Source organism: Miscanthus floridulus, chromosome 12 (genome assembly GCF_019320115.1).
Source record: "Miscanthus floridulus cultivar M001 chromosome 12, ASM1932011v1, whole genome shotgun sequence".
Lineage (NCBI taxonomy): Eukaryota > Viridiplantae > Streptophyta > Magnoliopsida > Poales > Poaceae > Miscanthus > Miscanthus floridulus.
Window position 1 is genome coordinate 43214275 of NC_089591.1, and position 23016 is coordinate 43237290.

At 44.9% G+C, this 23016-nt stretch overlaps 2 protein-coding genes across 4 annotated transcripts; one reads left to right on the forward strand and one right to left on the reverse strand.

Annotated features, from left to right (window-relative positions):
* The first annotated feature begins 1771 nt into the window (after positions 1 to 1771).
* LOC136498640 (RING-H2 finger protein ATL73-like) lies at positions 1772 to 5821 on the forward strand. 3 transcript variants are annotated; one of them, XM_066494528.1, is made up of 5 exons: positions 1772 to 2256; positions 2572 to 3594; positions 3827 to 3876; positions 3988 to 4209; positions 4648 to 5821. In XM_066494528.1, exons 4-5 carry the CDS (start codon positions 4184 to 4186, stop codon positions 5291 to 5293), a joined length of 672 nt encoding a protein of 223 aa, XP_066350625.1. In that variant the 5' UTR covers positions 1772 to 2256; positions 2572 to 3594; positions 3827 to 3876; positions 3988 to 4183; the 3' UTR covers positions 5294 to 5821. The 3 variants fall into 3 exon arrangements, with proteins under 3 accessions (XP_066350625.1, XP_066350624.1, XP_066350626.1); XM_066494527.1 differs by having other exon boundaries at positions 1772 to 3594; XM_066494529.1 differs by lacking the exon at positions 2572 to 3594.
* A 3661-nt stretch (positions 5822 to 9482) lies between these two features.
* Positions 9483 to 10203, reverse strand: LOC136495778 (uncharacterized). Its single transcript, XM_066491610.1, has 2 exons — positions 9608 to 10203; positions 9483 to 9492 (listed from the first exon to the last, which is right to left on the reverse strand). The coding sequence occupies exons 1-2, from the start codon at positions 10117 to 10119 to the stop codon at positions 9483 to 9485; spliced, it is 522 nt and encodes a 173-aa protein (XP_066347707.1). The 5' UTR covers positions 10120 to 10203.
* Positions 10204 to 23016: the final 12813 nt, after the last annotated feature.

Sequence of the window (23016 nt, forward strand, 5' to 3'; positions counted from 1 at the left end):
GCGGCTGGGTATTGGGCGCCGTGTGGATGGGTTTCGACAAACCGGCGATCCAAGCCGGAAGCGGTGGCAGCAGCTGCTACTGGGACGTCGGCGGCGGGTTCGGCTGCGGCCCCAGCAGGAACCCATGAATCCCGGCCACCATCTTGCCGAGGTCAAGGACAGCCGTCGTCAACTGCCCGTTCGTCATGACGCCCACGGCGGAGGACGACGCACCCGCGGCCATCTGCAGCGAGGATTGCGGCACCCTGGCCGACGTGGAGACCGCGGACAGCGGTGCGGTGGTGCCTGGCGGGTCCGCCGCGGAGAGCGGGGGCACGGTGGTGGAGGGCAGCGGGATCGACATGGCTGATACCAGGTTGTTATGTGGCTGCTAGGATAGAGGGAGAGAGCAGAGGCAGAGGCGGCGACGGTCGGGCTACAGTACCCACAGCACTACAGTAGCGCGTGTACTGTTAACGCGAGGGAGGCTGGAGGCCGGCCGGGGCCCTTGCCCACGGCCGAGCAAGAGGGAAGGGATTTCCTTCTTAATTCTTGCTTGATTAGATCGATACATCTCCTCTCCTTATATAGAGAGGTTTACTTGACTCCCAAGCAAGGCTTACTTGACCCTTTAGTAAGCGACCCTTATCTCTAATTAACCCTAACACTAATGGGCTATACAGCCAACCCAGGCCCAATAGGCCCCTGACGTACTCTAAGAGTATGCCCTTGCTGACCTTTTCTATTTGGTACTGTCAGAACTCAGAAGTCCTTTTGAATATTAATATGGATGTAAAAACAGTGTTTCAGAAAGAAAAAAAAAGTATAAAGACCTACTCAACCTTTATGGCTTTATCATCTGCATTATCTATTCAAACTGACAACTCTTTTCTTAGTTTTGTAGTATCTTTATAGATTTTTCCGTCTTGTTGTGAAATATAAGCTTTACATATGAATTTATCGATGCCCCCTTTTCTCTTTCTTCACTCGCCAACTTATCCTGTATTCTCTATCATTTAGTAAGTATTTATAGCACAGATACCAGGGTCATTTTCTCTCATATTTTGCTTTTCACCTTGTTAATCCTTGTGGCTATGTTGCGCAAGAATGCAGGCAAGGCAGAAATGGCCAGATGCATTCATGTAACTATGCATGTAGATTTTTCTTGAGCCTTTTCCGATTGAGTAATCTGGATGCACCACTGATCAGTAGCCATACCTTTTATTCTGTTTTTATTTCTTTTCCTGGTTTGCTTTAATCACTTTTGTTGAATGAATGCTATTGCTGACTAAGTTAAGATAAGGTATTAAACCCTTCTTATAACATAAGAGTGACTAGATAGATCTAAGGCTCCAAAGCAGAAAGTGATGGGTTGAGATAAGCTTAACTATGGATAGCCTGGAACAATCATATGACTCACACGTAGATGTCTACAACTTCACACCGAAGATTCATTAGGCAAATGGTTCGACCAAGGAGTTCGTTGTGCATATCCGAAGTAGGAACCATCTTATATTTTTCACATTTTACAGAGCTCATATGATTGTGTTTCTCTTTGCACATGATCATTTAACTAGAAATTAAGAATAATGCATCATGACTGATAAGAGGCTATATGTTTGTCAGAGAACTGTTGTGACAACCATTAGTTCAAATTGAAATAAAAGTGCTTCACCAAGTAATTGAATCTTCATAAAAGCAACCATAGCTGTTAAGTCCACTTGTCTAAAGAAAAGTGCTTCCTTCAATTTCATTTTTAATGGGGTACTGTGGTTATATTTTTAAGGAAAAATTGGTTGTGTAGCATCGAAAGATCACGATCTCCGTAAAATACCACCGAAAATTTACATCTCCATAAAATACCACTAAAAGGTTGGACCATGAACTAAAAGTAGCACTCTTAAAATAAAGTGACGGAGCTGAGGTGGCCGGGGTAGAAGCAGCCGCCGAGCTGGTCCGCCTGAGGCCACCGCGCACGTGGACGCCGGAGGAGGACGCACGCCTGCGGCGCCTGGCCAGGGAGAACGGCACCGAGGACGACGCGGCGCTCCCGGAGGAGATCAGCGACCCGCTGGCCGAGCTGCGTGGCGCCGGCGGGCTCAGTCGGCGGTCGAAGCGCCTCCTGGCCGCGGCCCTTGATCTGGCTCCGGCGGCGGCTACCGCCTCTGCCCGGCGCCTGCGCCGCGCCGGCATGGCGGTGCTCGCGACGCTCGGTGCCATGGCCACCGCCGACATCGCGCTCGCCGCCTACCTCTATGTGCGCCGCGCCAACGAGCGGTACGGCCACGCCCTGCTGCCCTCCACCTGATCGTGACCGTGGTCTCTCGCTCCGTCACGCTGCTCTGACGACGCCGATGTCGCCGCTTGCTGTTTCTAGTTGTAGACTTGCAGTAGTAGTACTATACACGTACGTACATGCGTAGCTACTGTTGCAGTCTAAATATCTAATAGCTGTCGTTACCTTGTTTTGTATTACTGGTTACTGCATCATTGTTGGTTTGTTACAGTAGGTACAATCTTAGAACGGCTCGGCTCTGCATTGCTGCACGTTTTGCATTCCATTCCTCTGACGAAACTGAAGCAACATCTCAGATCACAACGGACGCACCGACAGCGACGTGCGCTTCTCTTCCGAACCGTTGTGGATGGCTGCTGTCATCTTCTCCGCCTACTCTGCCTTCTTCTTCTCGGCCCAGCTGTATCCTGTATGCATAGTTGTGACTCACGGGGCTTCACCCAGTCGAGTGGAGGCAGCGCGCAGGTCCACACGGAGGCCGGCGGAGGCGGGGCGCAGGGGCATCCGACGGCCGGCGGAGGTGGTGCGCAGGGGCGGCCGGTGGCTGATGGAGGCGGTGCCCAGGCCTGTGTGGCGGCCGGCGGAGGCCGCACGCTGACACCTGCGGCGGCCGGCGTTAGGGGCGAGCAAGCGGCAGACCCGAGCGCACCGCGTGCGTGCTTTCTGTTTCGGTCTCGGATGAGTGAGATAGGATAAGCTAAGGGTAAATAGGTAATTTCATGTTTGAGTTCAAGGTCAGGTTTAACGTTTCTATACACAAAAGCTGACGGAATGCTACTTCTAATTCACGGTGCAACCTTTCAGTGGTATTTTACGGGGGCGCAAACTTTTAGTGGTATTTTACGAAGATCGCGATCTTTCGATGCTCCACAACCAATTTTCCCTATTTTTAATCATATTACCGAATCAGCCCCATAGTCCCTGGGAACGTGGAACCTTGTGGCTTCTCAAAACCTTCCGAGGAACTTGGTGACTGATCAGTCCTTTCTGTGCTACACCGATAAACGAGTTAATTGACTTTGCTACCGGCTGAGCTTGTGTATGTAAGCACCATATTAAAGAAACATTCAGCTTTGTGGAGGAAGCAGCACTCATAGTTTATATAATGCTCCATAGATAACATGTTTAACATATTTTTTGTGCCTAAATTGCTTTTTGTCGACTAACCACTCATTCAAGGGGTGCTCCACCTAGTAGGATGCTGTTGATAGCCCAAGCAGTTTTAAGCTGACAAATCAGACTCCAATTTGGTAGATTGCTATGGTTCACACAAAGTGGACAGGATCAAAACAGAGCAACAAAGGATAAACATATGCTTTGTGAGTGCGCAACGAATATATAGCTGCTCCATTTCCTTTGTGTTTAAGTTTAGATGATTCCTTTCCCCTTTTTAGTATTAGCTGCACTCTTATCTTTCTTGTAGCTATAAGTTAAATAATGTCGCTGTGGGCTTTGGCTATATATTTTATTCCAAGTTGCCATCGATCAGCTTACACATGAATCGAATTAATTCAAATTGATCTACTTATTCAGCATGTTCTTTTTCTGCAGTTAGGAGTCTTGTTTTGCATAAAATAAAGAGGAATTGCACCGAGTGATAGGTATTTATATTTCTCTTTTACTTAGCTCGATAAGTATGACTGCATATTATAGAGAGAAATTTATTGCCAAAAAGTGAACAATATTTGGCGCCACATCATTTCACTTTGCAGGCGGTGTGAGTATGACGTGTGCTTTGCATGGACCAGCACCTGACTCAATTCCTGTGAAGTCATGAATCCACCAACAGAGGTCAAATAGCTGACTGCAGCCAGAATGTTTATAGCCACACATGATGATCCTATAGCTGGCTAGAAGCTTAAAATATTTACAGCCATCCAGAATAACCTTAGAGCTGGTTTGAAGAGGATGCAACCGATGCAGCTACACAAATGGTCAGTATATGTTTATCCTTTTACAATCGCCATTCTCTTTTCTCAGACAAATCTGAGTTCTAGTCTCCACGCTTTGCATATGTACTTCCTATACATTATTATCAAGCAGACAAGAGATTGTGCTGCGTGTGGCCCTCTGTTTCCCAAAAACCCACTGAGATGCAGTCCACTTGCCACAAGCAAAGAAGCTTCCAATTGTGCACATTCCAACCTTTGCCAAATGCTTTTTGTCTCAATTGGCTGGCAGAGACGAAAGGGGCAAGGGCGAAAGAGGTAGCACATCATATACCAAATAAAATAATCCACGTACTATATTATTGCAGCCTCAAAGAGCCTATAAATACTTAAGCACAGACCCAGTTGATGATTCTACATGAGGCAGACTAAAAACAAGAACATACCTATGCAACTAGTAGAGCTACAGATTTTCCCTTGCAGGACTCTGAAGAAAGCTGGGTTTGTGCACAAGGACATGGAGTACCCAAGAAGGACACTGCTGCACACTCCATTCTCTGGTCATCCCTCTGGTCCAAGCCAGCCATTAGATGGAGCCGCGGCCACAGATGGTGGGGCTCCAGGAAGCAACTTCGATGCAAACATCGTCATGATCCTGGCTGTTCTTCTGTGCGCACTGATCTGCGCTCTTGGGCTCAACTCCATCGTTCGGTGTGCACTGCGGTGCACGAGCCAGATGGTGGTGGGCCCTGAACCAAACCAGGTGACGCGGCTTGCTCAGAGCGGGATGAGGAGGAAGGCCCTCCGAGCCATGCCGATCCTGGTCTACTCGGCTGGGCTGAAGCTCAATGCTGCTAACCCGATGTGCGCAATCTGCCTTTCAGACTTTGAGGCAGGGGAGCATGTCAGGGTCCTCCCCAAATGCAACCATGGCTTCCATGTCCGGTGCATCGACCGGTGGCTGCTGGTGCGGTCGACATGCCCAACGTGTCGGCAATCCCTGTCTGGAGTGCAGCAAAAGGCCTCTGGCTGCTCTGAGGCGAGTCGGGCTGAGCCAGAGCCTGCACCTGCTCGCTCTGGCCTTGCGCTGCTCAGACCTGAAGGTTTGGTCACTCCTTATGATTTTTAGAATGTTCAGTTGCTTCTTAATTGTTACATAAAGGTCGAAAAAAGGTAGAAACAAAAAATTGTGATCATTAGATCTTACTGCCAATCTGATTTGTACATTGTTGCTGGAGAAAAGAAGATGTAAAGATTTTCTAGTTTTTTACTTGCTGTGTCATTGCCGATTGTTCCTGGAGAATGTGCCATGGAAAATACCAGTTGCTATGGTGGGCCTTTTTGTGAATCACCATTTCAATGTGAGTTTGTAAAATGTAAAAAGAAGAGACATGATTGGCCGGTCTAATCATATGGCAGTGCTGCACCACCACTATGGTGAATTGGTGATTGGAGATCAAGCTTTAGCTGCTAAGGTTCACTTCAGATTTCAGTGGGAACAGCATATTCTATGCCATTATGAAGAGGTCCGGGGCTCAGGGCTTGTGATATGCTTTGCTTCAAGGCATGGTTTTAGACCTTTATTAGTGGTCATGTAAGCACCCGCAGAATTGAGAGGTGGGCCCACACCCAACTATACCTGATGCACATTGGCTAATTATTTGTTATATTTTGTTCGTGCCATCATGTGAATTGATGTGCTGCCAACAGAAGAACGGAGTGGCCATTGATAAAGCTCAGGCGCTGTGTCAAATTGGTATTGCTCATGATATTTTTTCCTGTTTGCTCTAAAGGCTAAAGCGATTAAGCTAGTGCCTTTGGAAAATAGCTGGTTTAGCTATGTGGCTCTCGTATCTGTTGCTTAGAAAATCAGCAAGAACTTTGTGCGCGCAGAGAAAAAGAACTGCCCGGATGCCCACCCATAAGAAAGATACGCTTGTGTTTTTTCAGAACTTAAACGGCTATTTGGCCCGGGAATCTTCAGAATGATAACAATGTTTCCGCTATGTCGTTATCAAGAATTCAGGAATAGTGCTACAGCTATTCGAAGAGGCCCCGTTTGCCGGATATATAGACGGCACTTTACAGAAATCTGGCAACAGCGTCAGCTCTTTATTCGCCAAACCGTCCCAAGTTTATGCCATTTTGAACCCAATCGTCGATGTTATGCCTGTCATACCTTTACTCTTTTTTTTTCTATTAACGTTTGTTCAGCAAGTTGCTATAAGTTTGGACGAAATATTTTACTATTCTGCTTGCCAATCTGTGACCCATTATAGGTGAATTTTTTTTAATTTTAACACTTGTTGTAAACTATTTTTAAATCTAACACTAGATGTTTTTTATTTTTAAAATTAACACTTTTGGCCGCGCCTATTGCCATGGCGCGGCCAAACGCCTGTGCCGCGTCATGCATGGTGGCGCGGCGGAAGGATGATGTGGCGAAGACCAGAAGCGCTGACTGGTGACGTGGCAGGGTCTGTCGCGCCACCGATCTTGGCATGGCAGTGACGCGCCCTCGTCAATGGCGCGGCAGTACAGCGCTACCAGCCCACTACTCAAGCAGTCTACTGTAGCCTCGTCCCGTCTTGTCCGTCCTCCCTCTGCGTGAATCTGCCTTCCAACACTGTGCGGGATGTGCAGCTTCGTGGCCGCCGAGCGGACCCCATGGCGTCTACTAAGAGCGTGCTTTCCTAGGCATGAGCAGCGTGGTTGTGGGTATTTGATGTGGATGGCGACGCGACGACGGACGGGACGGGTGCAGTAGGAGTAGATCAGTCGATTAGGCTGGTGCCGAAGACATTGCCCCCTGTTGGGTTGATTTGCCGAAGCTCGGCGGCCACGAAGCTACACATCCCGCACAGTGTTGGAAGGCAGATTCACGCAGAGGGAGGACGGACAAGACGGGACGAGGCTATAGTAGACTGCTTGAGTAGCGGGCTGGTAGCGCGTCACTGCCGCGCCACCGACGAGGGCGCGTCACTGCCGCGCCAAGATCGGTGGCGCGGCAGACCCTGCCGCATCACCGGTCAGCGCTCCTAGTCTTTGCCACGTCATCCTTCCGCCGCACCACCATACATGGCGCGGCACAGGCGTTTGGCCGCGCGCATGGCAATAGGCGTGGCCAAAAGTGTTAGTTTTAAAAATAAAAAACATCTAGTGTTAGATTTAAAAATAGTTTACAAAAAGTGTTAAAATTAAAAAAAAATCTTATAGGTCATCTCCACCAACCATAAAACAGAAATTTCTAACTCCCTCTATTCTAAATTGTAAATTGTTTTGTGTTTTCTAATTGTCTAGATAAATAATAAAATATAAGTATTTTAGAAAAGCAACAAGAGCATCTCCAAGAGTCTTTTTAAATCTTATTCTCTAAATCATCGTTTGGAGAGTTGTCTGCAAAAAAACATTTTCTATATCTTTCCATTTTTCAACAGTTTTTCTATGTGCGCTCTAGAGAACCATTCTCATTTTCTATTTTGGCTAGCGAGAAATCTGGAATATAGGATGGCTATATTTGAATAACCATTTAAAGAAGCGGTTGGAGGTTATTTTTTTTTCACCAAAATCTCTATTTCTAGCAATTAGGTAAATATAGTCTCTTGGAGTTCTCTTATAAGAGCATCTCCAAGAGTTTCTCAAACTCAATCTATAAATCACCATTTGAAGAGTCATTTACATAAAAATCGTTTTCTATAACTTTTCACTCTCCAATAATTCTTCTATATCTTGTGTACACTCTAGAGAGTCATTCTCGTTTTCTATCTTGGGCTAACGAGAAATATGGAATACAAGATGACATAGGCCATGTTCGTTTGTCTTATGAGCCGTACTATTTCAGCGAACGAACAGTGTTTTTCTCTCACAATAAATCAGCGAACAGTACTTTCATTCAGCAAAGCGAACCTGGCCTATATTTGTATAACCAAATAAAGAAACTATTGAAGGATATTTTTTGTTATCTAAATATCTATTCTAGCAATTCAAAAAGATATAGAGAGTCTCTTGAAGTCGCTCTTTCGAACGTAGGGCAGTAGCTGAGAGACGAGATGTAGACATTTTCACCATATGTATTTTAGAATTCGAATGGAGGGCAGTAGTTGAGAGACGAGATGTAGACATTTTCACGACACAATTCATTCATACAGCAGCATTGTTTTATTGTTGGCCCACAACTCCTCCGAGCTTCAACTTTATTTTATAGAACAGAAAAAACTGCTTAAATGTACCCATAGCTCTGTATCCACAGATTTTATGGAGCTAGAAATATCAAGTTCCAAAAAAACCACAAATAATGTTTTATAGTTAGTTAGAGCTCTTTTTAAACGAGGCTACATGGACAAGATAAAAGAATGCAAAACGCCCATCGGCCTGTTCGCTTGGTCGTAAATGATCGTAAATTTTCAGCCAAAATAGTGTTATCAATATAGCCTCACCCCACCATTCCTTAGATATTTCTGCAGTCTCCAACATGGCATTAACCAAATCAGTTAGAGTGTGGTTCTTTCTCTCTGCAATCCCATTGGACTGTGGTGAGTATAGTGGCGTCTTCTCATGAATAATTCCATGCACCGTGCAAAACTTAGAAAATTCATTTGAGAAATATTCTCCCCCGCGATCGGACCGCAAACGCTTGATTTTCTTCTCAAGTTGATTTTCTACCTCAGCTTTATAGACTTTAAAATAATGCAACGCTTGATCTTTTGTTTTTAATAAATACACGTAGCAAAATCTAGTACAATTGTCTATAAATGTCATGAAGTATCGTCTACCGCCTTTAGTCAATTCGCCATTCATTTCGCATAAATCAAAATGAACGAGTTCTAATGGTGTCAAGTTCGTCGCCTCAGCAGCCTTGTGAGGCTTGCGCGGTTGCTTCGATTGCACACATACCTAGCCCTTAGAATCTTTGACTAAGTTAAATTTCGGGATTAAATTCAGATTTGCAAGCCGCGTAAGACAGTCAAAATTAATGTGACAAAGTCGTGAATGCCATATATTCGACTCATCTGAAACATTAACATTGTTCACCACTTTATTACACACATCACCAAGCAAAGATAAGCGGAACAAGCCTCCGTAATCATAACCTTTTCCAACAAATGTTCCATGTCTCGACACAACATATTTATTGGACTCAAGTACAATTTTAAAGCCATCGCGACACATCTGAGAAGCGCTAACAAGATTCTTCTTGATGGAGAGGACATGTTGCACGTTCTTTAATAGCACCCTCTTTCCCGAAGTAAACTTTAGAACTACCGTACCAGCACCAAGAACACGCACATGCGAACCGTTTTCCATCAGCAAGGCTCCACTCATGTCGGCCTGATAGGAAATAAACAAAGAAACATCAGCACACACATGAATATTAGCACCACTGTCTATCCACCACTTAGGTGAAAGACAAACTAAAAAAACAAAGGATAAAGAATTACCATACCCAGATGTTCCTCCTCCAGTCTCGCTAATGACCATGTTTGCTGATTTCTTTTCTTGTTTATATTTGCGGTCTGGGCATGCACTTGCCCAATGCTCATCACTCCCGCAAACAAAGCATCCTCCACCTTTCTTATTGTTTTTCTTCTTAAACTGTGCAGTCTGCTTAGGCTTTGCATTGTTGTTCTCTTGCATATTCTTCTTCTTTTTATTACGAGATGCAAATGAGTTTTTCTTCTGCACCATATTGGCAGCGGAAGACTCAACTCCTTTTCCACGGTTGTCTTTTGCTCTCACCCTCTCCTCAACATCAAGAGATCTAATAAGCTCAGTCACGCTAAACTCTTGTCTCTTGTGTTTTAGAGAAGTAGCAAAATTCCTCCAAGAAGGTGGCAACTTAGCGATTATACCGCCGGCCACAAACTTGTCGGGCAACAGACATGGGAAATGTTTTAGTTCCTTCGCTAGCGTCTGTATCTCATGAGCATGTTCGACCATAGAACGGTTTTCAACCATTTTGTAGTCATACAGCTACTCCATAAGGTAGAGCTTACTACCAGCATCAGAAACCCCAAACTTTGCCTCAAGAGCATCCCATAACTCTTTGCCTGATGTGCAAGATATATAGTTTTTCTCATACTTGGGATGGAGTGCACTAATCACAGCGGCTCGAAACAGGTTATCGGCAGCTAAAAACTTTTGCTCCTCCTCAGGAGTAAACTGTTTAGGCTTTCCCTGTGCAGCGTGATAACAGTTCATCGCAGTCAACCATAATACCATCTTGGCACGCCATATCATGAAATTCTTGCCATCAAAATTATTTGGCTTCAAAGCAGCAGCAAAACCACTGATAGAAAATTGTCTAACATTAGGTTTTTGGATTGTTAGGAATTTAGGCAATTTCATTATCAGTTTAATCCAGAAAAATAACATCAGCAGGTTTGTGACGACATATATGTGTATGTGTATATTTCTTATGAACACTACAGCATGCAGAGATGACATGCTGATAAATACAGTAAAAACACAAAGTACAGAAATCACAAAGATTAGACTATACCCAGCGGAGGGTCCCATGCTGAGGGCATCGGAGGCTCTATTCGCACTAGTCGACATAGTGCGTTGCTCGAAGTCGCGGACCCCAGTCGATGCAGAAAGATGTTCGCAGTGCAGTTCCACGAACGGATCACCAGGAAGAAGACACCTTGACGTTCCAGCGGGCAATCACCGAGAAGAAGATATACGTGGACGAGCAGTCGGGGATCGCTCCCCAAAAAACCTAATCGCCGCTCACCCCGTATAGTGTTCTCAGGCGGACAAGGGTTCCGGAGGCACCTGCTCTCCCGTTACTCCGTGCGCGCAGAGGAACAGGACGGGGAAGACAGAAAGCTGCGGAGATGTGGAGTCTCTCGGGAACAGTTGCGAAGACAGGACTGTATCTAGACTGACGGAGGAGTCAAATATATGGGTGCGACAGGGAAGCCAGAGAGGCAGCGGAGAATCCCAGGAGACAGAGACGGAAGCGGAAAGGATGGTAACTGCCGCCATCAGTTCGCCTCCACTATCAAGAGAAGTAACTCCCGTTGTTATGTGGATTAAGTAGCAAAAGACTGGCCACGCCCGTCCGCCTGCTCGCCGCCCGCCTGCCATGGCCCGCGCTCGCGGCGGCGGCGGCGCGCGCACGTGTGGCACGCCTTTATCCTTTTCTCAGCTTCTCAATTTAGATGAATAATTTCCAACTATATAAGCTGAGTCAGCGTTCAGACAAAATCTCGTATGGTATTAAACCATATAACACTTAATATTACGTACCATAGAGTTTTATTTGATTATTAAATATTATATAGACTAAGCTCATGTTATATCCAACAATACCACGCTAAATTTACAGGACGTGCATCACTCCACGCCTCCACGGACAAGGTCAGATCATGCCGAAAGATGAGCTGATCAAGAGGAGCAGGCAAGGCTTTGTTTAGATTCTCCGTTAAAACTTTACACCCTATTCTATCGAATATTTAGATATATATATGAAATATTAAATATAGATTAAAAAATAACTAATCACACAGATTGCGACTACTTTACGAGACAAATCTTTTAAGCCTAATTAGTCCATGATTTGACAATGAAGTGCTACAGTAACGCATTTGCTAATGCTGGATTAATTAGGCTTAATAAATTCGTCTTGCGGTTTACTGACGGATTCTGTAATTTATTTTTTTATTAGTATCCAAACACTCTGTGCAACATCCCCATATAACATCTAATGTGACACCCTAAAACTTTACCCACTACATCTAAAGTCTAAACGAGGCCTAAGTGGAAGTTCTAAGAGCCGTATATATCATGGCAGGCACGCCAGATGACTGATTTAACATTCGACGTCTCCCGATCCTTGATCCCATGTGGTTGGTTCCCCGTTTCCATGTCCACCACGGCATGACACGTCCACATTGCAGCCATCCCAAGTTCAAGTATGGCCACTCATTTTTTAATTTGCATAGCATATTGTGGGTGTATTTGGAACCACTTAAAATTAAATTTGTGGTGAGAATAATCGAGAATTATATCTAAACTACTTGATTTTTTCTTTGATAAGGCGACGGAATGAATCGGGGATTGAACTAGGAGCCGAGAATCATGTAACATATGGCTTGAGCCATGTGTTTCCCACTGCGAACTATTTTTCCGCCGGTGTCCTTCTCGCCTATGCACCCGCCCCAGCACTACCGATCATGGAGGCCCTGTTAGAGGGCGGCACAGACTCGGGTGCAGGCGTGGGCGAGGGTGCCACCGGCATAGATGAGGTCGACGCAAGGCTAGGAAACATAGACATGGGGCGAGGCCAAGCAACTATGCGGAGCAGATGCAACAAGAGAGAAAAAGGGAAAAGAGATATAGGAAGAGGTTGACGTGTGGGGGGGCCATACTAGTCGGTCTCTAGGGTACGCATATCATTTTACCCTTAGGATAGAGAATTAATGAGAAATAATCAGAATTGCCTAACACCCAAATCTTTCAAACGATGGATTTTTCAGGTAGTAGGTTAGCAAAAAAATCCTGATAAAATTAAAATTAATCGTCAAACAAGCATATCCAAATAGGGCCTATACAACTATATAAGCCCATTAAGAATGGGCATGCGACGGTCGCCATTTGCCCATCTCCCAATTGTTCTTGTGGCCTATGTTTGAGCCTTGCGTATTTCCATTTCTATATTCTTTTACAGAAACAAGATCGGATTTAGAAAGGTTGAGAACGGAAACTAAATTGAGATATACATACGGAACAACAAATACAGATTTAGAACCGAAAACTTTAGTTAGGGTCGGATTTAATATTCTCAAGTATTCATGTATAAAGTCACGTAACTATGTACACGTATGAAGATCAGACTAATATTCACTTTTGTATGCCATGTGTGTTAACACATTAACATACATAATTGAATAATAGGTGTATTTTTCTTTTGTGAACAGAATAATAGGTGTATTAACATAAGGACATGCAATTGTTAGTCATATCCACACAGATTGAAAACGCGATAAATACATGTTCATTCTAGATGAAAATAGGATGCCGCACAGAATGGACGTGAAATCCCCTCTCCTGTTTTCGTAAACATAGAAATGGGATAACGCAAATACGGAAAGGGGGTGAAACAAGAGTAGAAAACAAAACGAGATAAGTTTGTTGTTCGGCTGATATTGTTTTGGCTGAGCTGGTAGGACCGCTGATCAGCCAACAGTGTTTAGTCAAGCAGCTTCAGCCGAGCAAGCAGCCGGCCCAGTCATGACTGCACACAGCAGCATTAAATGCCATTCAAATTTAAAACTGTTGTAACTAAATCAATTCAAATTCTGACACCAAACAACAAGGCATGGCATTGCCACTTCAATCCAACCGTTGATAAACAAGTTCAATAATGGTTACTTATGAACACTACTAATATTGGACAAGTTTACATACAAAGTTCTTACATGCCTCAATAGGTTCTAAGCATAAATAGAAATTACAGTCCAGTTCAACATTCCATATAACAAATTAATACAACATAGCACTACCTACATATTAGACCATTCCAACGTTATACAATTAGGCATACATGCAACATTTACAAAACTTGTAGCCTTCACTCTTCGGCTGGACACATCCACATGCAACCTGTAGTTGCACATACACCTTCGCCTTCGTTCTTCGTCTGCATGCACCAACAAGTCTCATACATATAATTGAAACCAGAACCCATCTATTTTTAATTGAACTACTTTGCATGCTAAATTAAATCACCTTTGCTGAATCATTCTCCCCCAGAGAGCCAAAAGATATGAACTCCCTTATTGCTATCATACTATTATTTGCATTGAGATGCACCCAATCGGACAGTAAGTACGTAGGTGAACCAATTCCATGCTCACGCATCCACAAAAAAAATTGTTCATTGCAAAGCATGATATAATCATCATCGATTGCTTTTCCCTCTCGCAGTAAGGTACCCCTTCCAAAATATGCCAACGGGCTTTCAGAACCCCAAATGTCTGTTCGATGACATTGCGGTGCCTCGAATGAGTCAAGTTAAATTTCTCCTGTCGAGATAATGTCTCAAGGTTTAAGCCCCTAAAATCGTCTAGATGGTACCTTGTATTTTTGTATGGACCCATGTAGCCATACTCCTGCGCATATCCAGCGTCCACTAGATAGTAGTGTCCTGCAACAGACAAACCATTTCCATAATTAATTTTAATTTTGTGCCCAAGCAAATTTTGTGCCCAAGCAACTACAAAGTCGGTCCATCAATTGCATGCCAGTAATCACTAACCGTGTGGTGGATGCGGGAAGCTTGGTTCCTCCCAACAATCTCTTAGGACCGACATGTCATGCACCGACCTCGCCCTCCCGGCACCGACAAATGTGAAGCGCATATCCATGTCGACAATGGCACAAACATTAATTGTTACATCTCCTTTTCTATTTATATAGTCAGCTTTGGCCCGCCTATTCACGCTAACTTTCATGTGAGTGCCATCCAAAGCCTTGATGCACCCATCAAAGAATAGTGCATATGCTAAAAGATTATGGTTCACTCCAGCATAGTTGCTATCGGTTGGAACAAGAATAGTGTCTGCCCACCTATACATAACCTCGGCGACATGAGTAATCTTCCTACTAATTGTATCTAAAGACCGTTCGAATCTATCCCTGCTCCTTCTAGTTGCCTGGTTGTGAGCACATGTCCACACATATATATCTAAAGCTTCTAGGGATCCTGTCTGTTGTGTACCAGTGAGTCCAAACCCAAGTAAAATGTCATGCAAATGCATGAAGTGATCTAGAGACATACGCAAGTTGTCAAGGCACTTTCATTGGGTGCGTAGATTGAGTTCGATCCACTGTTGCCCGGTCAACTTGGGTAAGGGGACTTTAGGGTTGACCATTGGAGCCGCCTTGGGCACTGCTGCACTATACCTTGCAAGCGTAACAGCAGCCGCCGCCAAGTTGAACATGGATGTTCCTTCGCTCGAATTGTCGTTGTTGTTGGAGTCCTCAGTGCTGCTCATCTACAAGAACAAATGGGTCAGATACAAGAAATAGCTAGTGGACACAATATAATGAACTGATGCAGCAAACCTATCAGTTCAAACAAATATGTTACCTTGATATGGTCAAATCAGCTACTGATCTGTGAAAAACAACCTATTAGTTCAAACAAATATGTTTAGTTGGGAAATTGCATATGAATACCTGCTACACAAGATGAACTGTAACACGACACAAACTTGAACAACAGCTCAGCACACATAATACAAGAACAATTGAGCACACATAATTGAAAAAAAGTTGACCACACATAATTTTATAACCGTGCAGCAGACATAGTTTATCCAAATTGCCGACATGAAACCAAACATAGTCCAGGAAACAGGCCACATTACAATGAATAATACAAACCAAACGAACATATGGTCAAACAAAGAATTCAACATGCGCGTTATTGAAAATAAAACAACATAGTGCCGCGATAGGAATGCTACTTGGGATCACTTCTACTTCGTTCTGGATGTCCTGTCCTCCCAGCAGATCTTCAGAAAGTTCAGCCAGCCCTCTTTTGTTTCCATGGACAGGAAGTTCCTATGATCTAGTGTGTTCTTGCAAAGAATTAAAGCTTGAGCATACACAGGATTAGACTCGCGCAAACCATCTTCTTTCAAAATCTTAACGACTTTGTCCATCTGCTCTTCGTGCATGCTCATACAAGCCTTTTGCTTCCTATGGTCTTTAATAATGTTGGAGAGGTCTTTAAGGCAGTGATCAATGGAAGCACTCTTCTTACTAGGAGTGCTATTGATATAATGTTCTCTAGTGGATCTCTTGGAGGACTGACCAACACTCTGGGCACCTACGGGCTCCTAGGACATGTCGTGTGGAGTATCATGGCTAGCAGTACTTGGTGTCCTCTCACGATGATGTCCACCAGAAGAGAGCAACGTCCCCCTGTCATGGGGGGTGTGCTCAAAGAGTCATCAGTTGGTCAAGGCATGGGGGGAATTTGTTTCACTCCTCAGCAGATTGGCTATTTTCCTACACGTGTGCCATGGGTCCACATGTTAGAACAAAAAGAATGGGAACATCCATAGTACTTGGTAGTCAAGGGGTTAGAAAGAAATTAGGTCGAAGTTAGTACCCCGTTGCCATCCTTAAAAATGAGGGGTCAGCTGTCACGCCTCCAGTATTCGGGTTACGGCCTAGCCCAGTGTGGGTTTGAAGGTCGCGCCAACGAAAAAATTACCGTTTTAGCTCGTTGAACTTGTTCTTGTAACACCCTCGGTGTTACACTGTAAATCACTTACTAAAACATGTCATAAGCATCATGTTTAAATGTTATTGCATGTGATAATATGAACAAGTGAAGTAGTGTAATTTAAACGAACCGTAAAAACTTAAAATGAAAGGTTGTTCGCGACTTATGAAATTATCAAGTAAGGATATTCGTGAATTTTTGTTGAACAAAAACACTATAGAACATGCATGAGAGGCCTAAATAAAGTTGGAAGTCTAAGAATTGTAGTTAACAGTGAAATACTTGGTGTAGAGAAATAATTGGGTTAAGTACAAATTTTAACAGCTTGAAAATGCAACTAGAAATAGAAATCCAATTAAAACTTAGAAAATTTCTTGAACTTTGGAAAGGGTAGACAACGTGCCAAGCCGCCGCTGGCCCTGCCCTGCGCTGCATGTGTAGTTGTCCGCCCTCTTGCCTTGTTCTTTTCTGTTGAATGGCTATGCGACGTATCGAGCTGTCCCCTTTCTTCATCTCTCTCGCACGCCTTTGCTACCGCCAAGGACGAGCAGGCAGGACCGAGCCATTCCAAAGCCAAATACACAGCGCCTAGTCATTTTCAACGCAATTACTCGCGCCAGGTGCTAGTACGGGAGTCCTGCTATCGCCCAGTCCTCTTCGGCCTTCAATTGAGCCTAACCAAACTCCAATTGGCCGTTTCCCTCGTCGCCGAGCTGTTAAGGCCGCCTCTGGCCGAGGCGGATGGCAAACTCGACCCTAGTGTCGATTGAGCCAGCCATCCACACCATTAGCTTGTCTCCACCTCCACATCACCCTACGCACCCCACTTGCACCGCACTGCCCTTTCAGCGCCACTGATGTGGCCGTGCCACCGCAGTCATTGTCGGGCTTGCCGTGCGCACATGGCTAGACGCGCCCGGTCTATCCTAGGCCAAGCCACCACCATGGGTAGCTGCGGGGTGAGTTGCGGATGCTCACCCAATGTTTCTATCACCTCTATTGTGCCTAGGCTCACCAGAACATGGCTGCCACCACCGTAGGGTGTCCGTCGCCATGGAGGGAGCACCTGGACGCGTCCTCACCCATTCTACCTCCGCCATGCGACTCGCATCAACCCCTAGGTGAGCGTCGGTCTCTTATTTTGGGCAAGGGAGGTCCCGAGTGGCTAGTGCTCACAGAGGTGACCGGGGGGACCTAGCCGATGCAAAGAGGGAAGAGTGAGAGGGCCTTGTTGCAAAGTTTCTCTCTCTAGAAATAGTCATGTGGAGTGCGGATTGATTTGCCGGTAGCTCAAGGGTGTTTTTGCAAGAGTATCAGCGTGCGCGCGGCCTCCCTGCGTGGGCCGTTGAAGGGTCAAGATGGCGGACTAGAGGGGGGGTGAATGGTCTTTTCTAAAATTAATTGCGTCGGCTAACCGATATAAATACGGAATTAAAACAATCGATCTAGCCAAGACTACACCCCTTTATATATGTGCACTAGCACCTAGCAAAGATACTAATTATGCAACTAAGGTGCCAGGCTAGCTAGAGCTCTCCTAAACAATTCTAGGAGCAAGGTCACACAAACCTATGCCACTAGTACTTTAAGCAACAAGGGAGCTCTTACACATGCTAGTAAGCAAAAGCACAAAGCTAACTAAGCTCACTAGCAATGCTCAATAACAAGGCAACCAATGCCTAATTAGAGTGTACAAATACTTAGCTACACAAACTAAGCAATGCGACTAACAAGGTTACTAAAACCAAATTAGCCACGCAAGGGAGCTACTTCTATGCTACATAAGCAAGAAGGTAATTAGCAAGCTACTCAAGCTATCTAATTACAAGAGCAACTACACAAGCTTAATATGTATAAAAGTAATGACAAGCTTGTGTAATAGGGATGCAAACCAACGGGAAGAACAAGGTTGACACGATGATTTTTCTCCCGAGGTTCACGTGTTTGCCAACATGCTAGTCCCCATTGTATCGACCACTCACTTGGTGGTTCGGCGGCTAATTAGCATCACCCGCTAAGCCCGCACGTCGGGCGCCGCAAGAACCTACCCCTTGAGTGAGGGTAGCTCAATGACACGCTTTACTAAAGTTGCTCTTCGTGACTCCCACGGGGCGAACACAAGTGCCCCTCACAAGCACTTCTCCGGAGCGCCGCACAAGCTTCTTGCGCGCTTCGACGGAGACCACCCCAAGCCGTCTAGGAGGTGGCAACCTCCAAGAGTAACAAGCACCACCGGCTTACAACTCAATCACCTAGTGCCACTCGATGCAACCTCATGATGCAATCACACTAGAATCACTCACTCACACAATCGAATGATCACTATCAAGTATATGTGTGATGGAGGGCTTCCAAGCACTCACAAGCATGGACACTAAGTCCCCTTAGGTGCTCCACACCAGCCATGGCCAAAGGCCACTTCTATTTATAGCCCCAAGGGCTAAACTAGCTATTACCCCTTCACTGGGCAAAAATCGGGCCGATCGGACGCTCCGGTCGTGTTGACCGGACGCTGGACCTCAGCGTCCGGTCGCCTACAGACGGCCACGTGTCCTGATTCCAACGATCACTTGACCTGACCGGACGCAGCAGCTTCAACTGACCGGACGCTGAACCCCCAGTGTCCGGTCGTTTCCAGTAAGGTACCGACCTCGACCGGACGCGTCCGGTCACACTTGATCGGACGTAGCCCAGCGTCCGGTCACACCCCAGCTTCTACGTCACCGTACGTCAGCCTGACCGGACGCACCCTGCCAGCGTCCGGTGCTTTTAGACCCAGCATCTGGTCAGTTGACCGACGCCAGCGTCTTCGCGATCAACTTGTTTTCACTTCTAACTTCTTCACCCTTGCTCCAATATGCCAACCACACGGATTTGCATCCGGCAAAATAGAAAATAGGCATTCCATTTTCCCGAAAGCGCCGAATGTGCCAACACCACCATGTGTATGTGTGTTAGCATTTTCACAATCATTTCCCAAAGGATGTTAGCCACTCAACTTGCCACGCCACTCGATCCTAGCGACAATACAAAGTTAGATCACTCGAGTGGCACTAGATGACCGATATGCAAACAAGTTTGCCTCTCTTGATAGTACGGCCATCTATCCTAAATCCGGTCATAAACTTCTCTACACACCTATGACCGGTGAAATGAAATGCCCTAGGTTATACCTTTACCTTGCACATTCCATTCCATCTCTTCCAATGTTGATGCAACACATGCACCAACATGATCAACAATGATATGATCCACTTCATATCATCACGTGATCATATTGGTTCATCGATCTTGACTTTACTTGCTCTTCACCATTGCCATCGTCCATCGACGCCAAGTCTTGCTCAAGCTTCACCGCCACATGGTCCATCACTCCAAAGCCTTCGACTTGCCCTTCACGCTTGCAACCGGTCCATCAAGCCAAGTCTTGTCTTGATCTTCTCCACCTTGATCACATGACTCAATGTCATGTCTCATGTGCAATAAGCTTCTTCATCATCACATGTGTGAGCTTTGCAACATCTCCAAGCTATTTTCACCTCCATGGCATATGTTGCTCACACACATGTACCTGTGGACTAATCACCTGTGTATCTCACATAAACACAATTAGTCCACCTAAGTTGTCACTCAATTACCAAAACCAAACAAGGACCTTTCAGCCGTTTTGCTAGGGCGGCTGCTGGCCATGGGCCGAGCTCAGCTGTTTGCGTTTTCCTTTTTTACCGAATTAGTAAATGCTTTTCTAAATAAGTTTTGAGCTGATCTTTGATAATTAATATAAAATCTTGTAGGTGTCCAAAAATTGTGAAACCAATCTTGTTAGGTTCCTAAATTTGTGCTCTATCTGTTATTGTATTTAGTTCATATATATATATATATTTGTTGATACCAGTGGCTATTAAATCATTTGCGAGTGTTTAGTATTATTTAGTTTAGTATTTGTACGAATTTTTATGACAAATTGGTAATAGCTTTGATCATGAAATTTTTATAGTAGATTCATTGTATTATTATGTGCTTACTATAATTTTTGTAGCCATAGAATCAGTTGAGAAGTATGATAGCTAAGTACTCCTTGTTATAGTATATAGGAAATTGTTAATAAGAGTAAGAATATATTTTAGTTGCTAAGTAGCACTTGTAGGTGAAACCTGCTGGTTTGATGGGAATGATGATTAGCTTGGTATCTTAGTCATTAGAGCTAGCTTAGTGGCTTAGTAGATGTATTCTTATTTTTAAGAACTGTTGTTGCCTTAATATTGAGCATTGCATCGTCATTGCATGCATGTAGAAAATGAGTTGGTGGAGTTCATGACCGAGGGCGAGCAGGAGTACGAAGAGGTGATTGAAGAGTACGAGGAGGAGGTCCCCATGCAGGAGGAGGTCTTGGAGCTGCCATGGACTGACTGAGTTGACACTGCGCCTGCCTAAGGCAAGTCCCGATGCATAACCCTTATTTTGAATAATCACTGGATATATATATGTGACTGGACTAACTTAGCTTGGTTACATTGTTTTCCATGTCCATGTCAGTTAAGGACCGGCCGTTGCATCAGATTCTAGTCAGGTCACAGACTTATTATCCTGAGCACATACTTATTTATGGGAGCAGGGAAGGCTCGTTGCTCTCTTGTCGTGGGTTTCGGCTCTTTTCGGACCGACTGATTGGAGGCAGGGATGGTGGAGGTCTAAGCACCACACTGAGTCCGGGACTCAGGTGTGGGGGCTTGGAGTCCAAGTTAGGACGGGGACCTAGACCCCTTGACAGAAGAGTGGTGTGTTGGTCCTGCTTGTGCCTGGGGTACAAGCGGGGCATGTGTTTCAGGGTATCTAGCTGGGCACATTGATTCATGAATCACCGGGTAATCTGGTACCACTTGTCTACAAACTAGCACCATAGTAAAAACTAGAATATAAAAGATGGTAAAATGGATTTGTTTGCTCAACTCTTTCTTGAAAGTAGAACAGGTGCTTACCTAGAATGGTTAGATAATGAACTAATCATGACTGCTAATAAGAAACATACATAAGGATTCACTACTAGTATTTTGCTTTCCACAAAAAGAAAATCCAGCAAACCATAAAGCTTATCAAATCCTTTGGAGTTGAGAAATTATTCTTACTAGTTGGGTAAGTCTTGCGAGTACATTGTGTACTCAGGGTTTATTTACCATGTTGCAGGTGTAGCTTGAAGGGTGGTTGTTGTGTGGAGGATTTTTCTGTTGGGCATAGATGGATCCTTATATTCTACCGTTAGATGTTTATTGTAATTTCACTGTTTAAATTTCACACTCTGAACTTGGTACTATAATAATGTATTTCTAAGAACTCTTGTTGTATGAAATTGACTAAGTATTATAAACTCGTTCTCATTATTGGATCCTGGAGAAAAAATGTGGATTATTCAAGTTCTCCCTTGGGGTGTGCTCGACGGAACATTTCGATGTAGCTTGTTTTTGGGGTGCTTAGTGTCTGGTGGAAGACGGGTGCCTCCGAAAGTGTGCTATTTCGGGTGATTTTGCCATAGTTCTGCAGCTGTTTCTTGTCCTGCGCCAACCCCGTTGCCTCTCTGAAGGATGGATACACATTTCCCCATCTGATGGTTGCCTCTTTGAAGGCTGGATACACATTTCCTCATCCGATGGGCGCCCTCATGGCGTAGAGAGGCTGGCGAGGAGGGGTCCGCTGACAGCCGACGGGGAGGTACGGTGAAGTGGCGCTCACGGCCACCGCGGCCCGCGTGGAGAAAAAAGGATGAGGGGGCGAGCGAGCGCAAACCCTAGCCATGCGGCGAGCTGGGGAACATAATGAGGGAGGGAGCATAATGCGGCTGGGCAGTAGGCTTTAGGTCTATCGATCGGCTAGACCTGGGCTGTCGAATGGCTGGGCTAATCAGCCTAGCCAAAACTAGCCTAGTCAGCTGATTTTAGCCTAGCTGAACAAACCCTTTTTCGTTTGTTTTTATCCCTACTTGCCTTGCTAGCCAAGATGAGTTGAACCGGCTCTCCTGCCAAAGGAACGAAAAAGCTTTACCAACACAGAATATAAAAATGGAGGCACTAATGCCTGGACGTCCGGCGCCAGTAGCGCGTCCAGACACAACTCCCAATCCCAGCCAAGTGAACCGTGGCTCAGCTCCCAATCCTAGGCCCACCAATAGGAGCATCCCATCTAGCTGTGTCTGGATCCAGGAGCTAAAGTTTAGTCATATCACATCGGACGTTTGAATGCTAACTAGGAGAACTAAACATGAGCTAATTATAAAAACTAATTGCACAGGAGTAGACTAATTAGCGAGATGAATCTATTAAGCCTAATTAATCTAAAATTAGCAAATGTTTACCGTAGCACTATATTGTCAAATCATGGACTAATTAGACTTAATAGATTCGTCTCGTAAATTAGTCTCAATCTATGTAATTAGTTTTGTAATTAGCATATGTTTAATACTCCTAATTGGTATCCAAAGATTCAATGTGACAGGGCTAAACTTTTGCCCAAAGAAAACAAACACAACCTAAGCATCCCCGCATAACAGAAAAAGTGAACCGAAGCGCTACCTGCCCACGTAACGGAAGGGGAGAGCATGCGCTCGCGTCCATACTGCC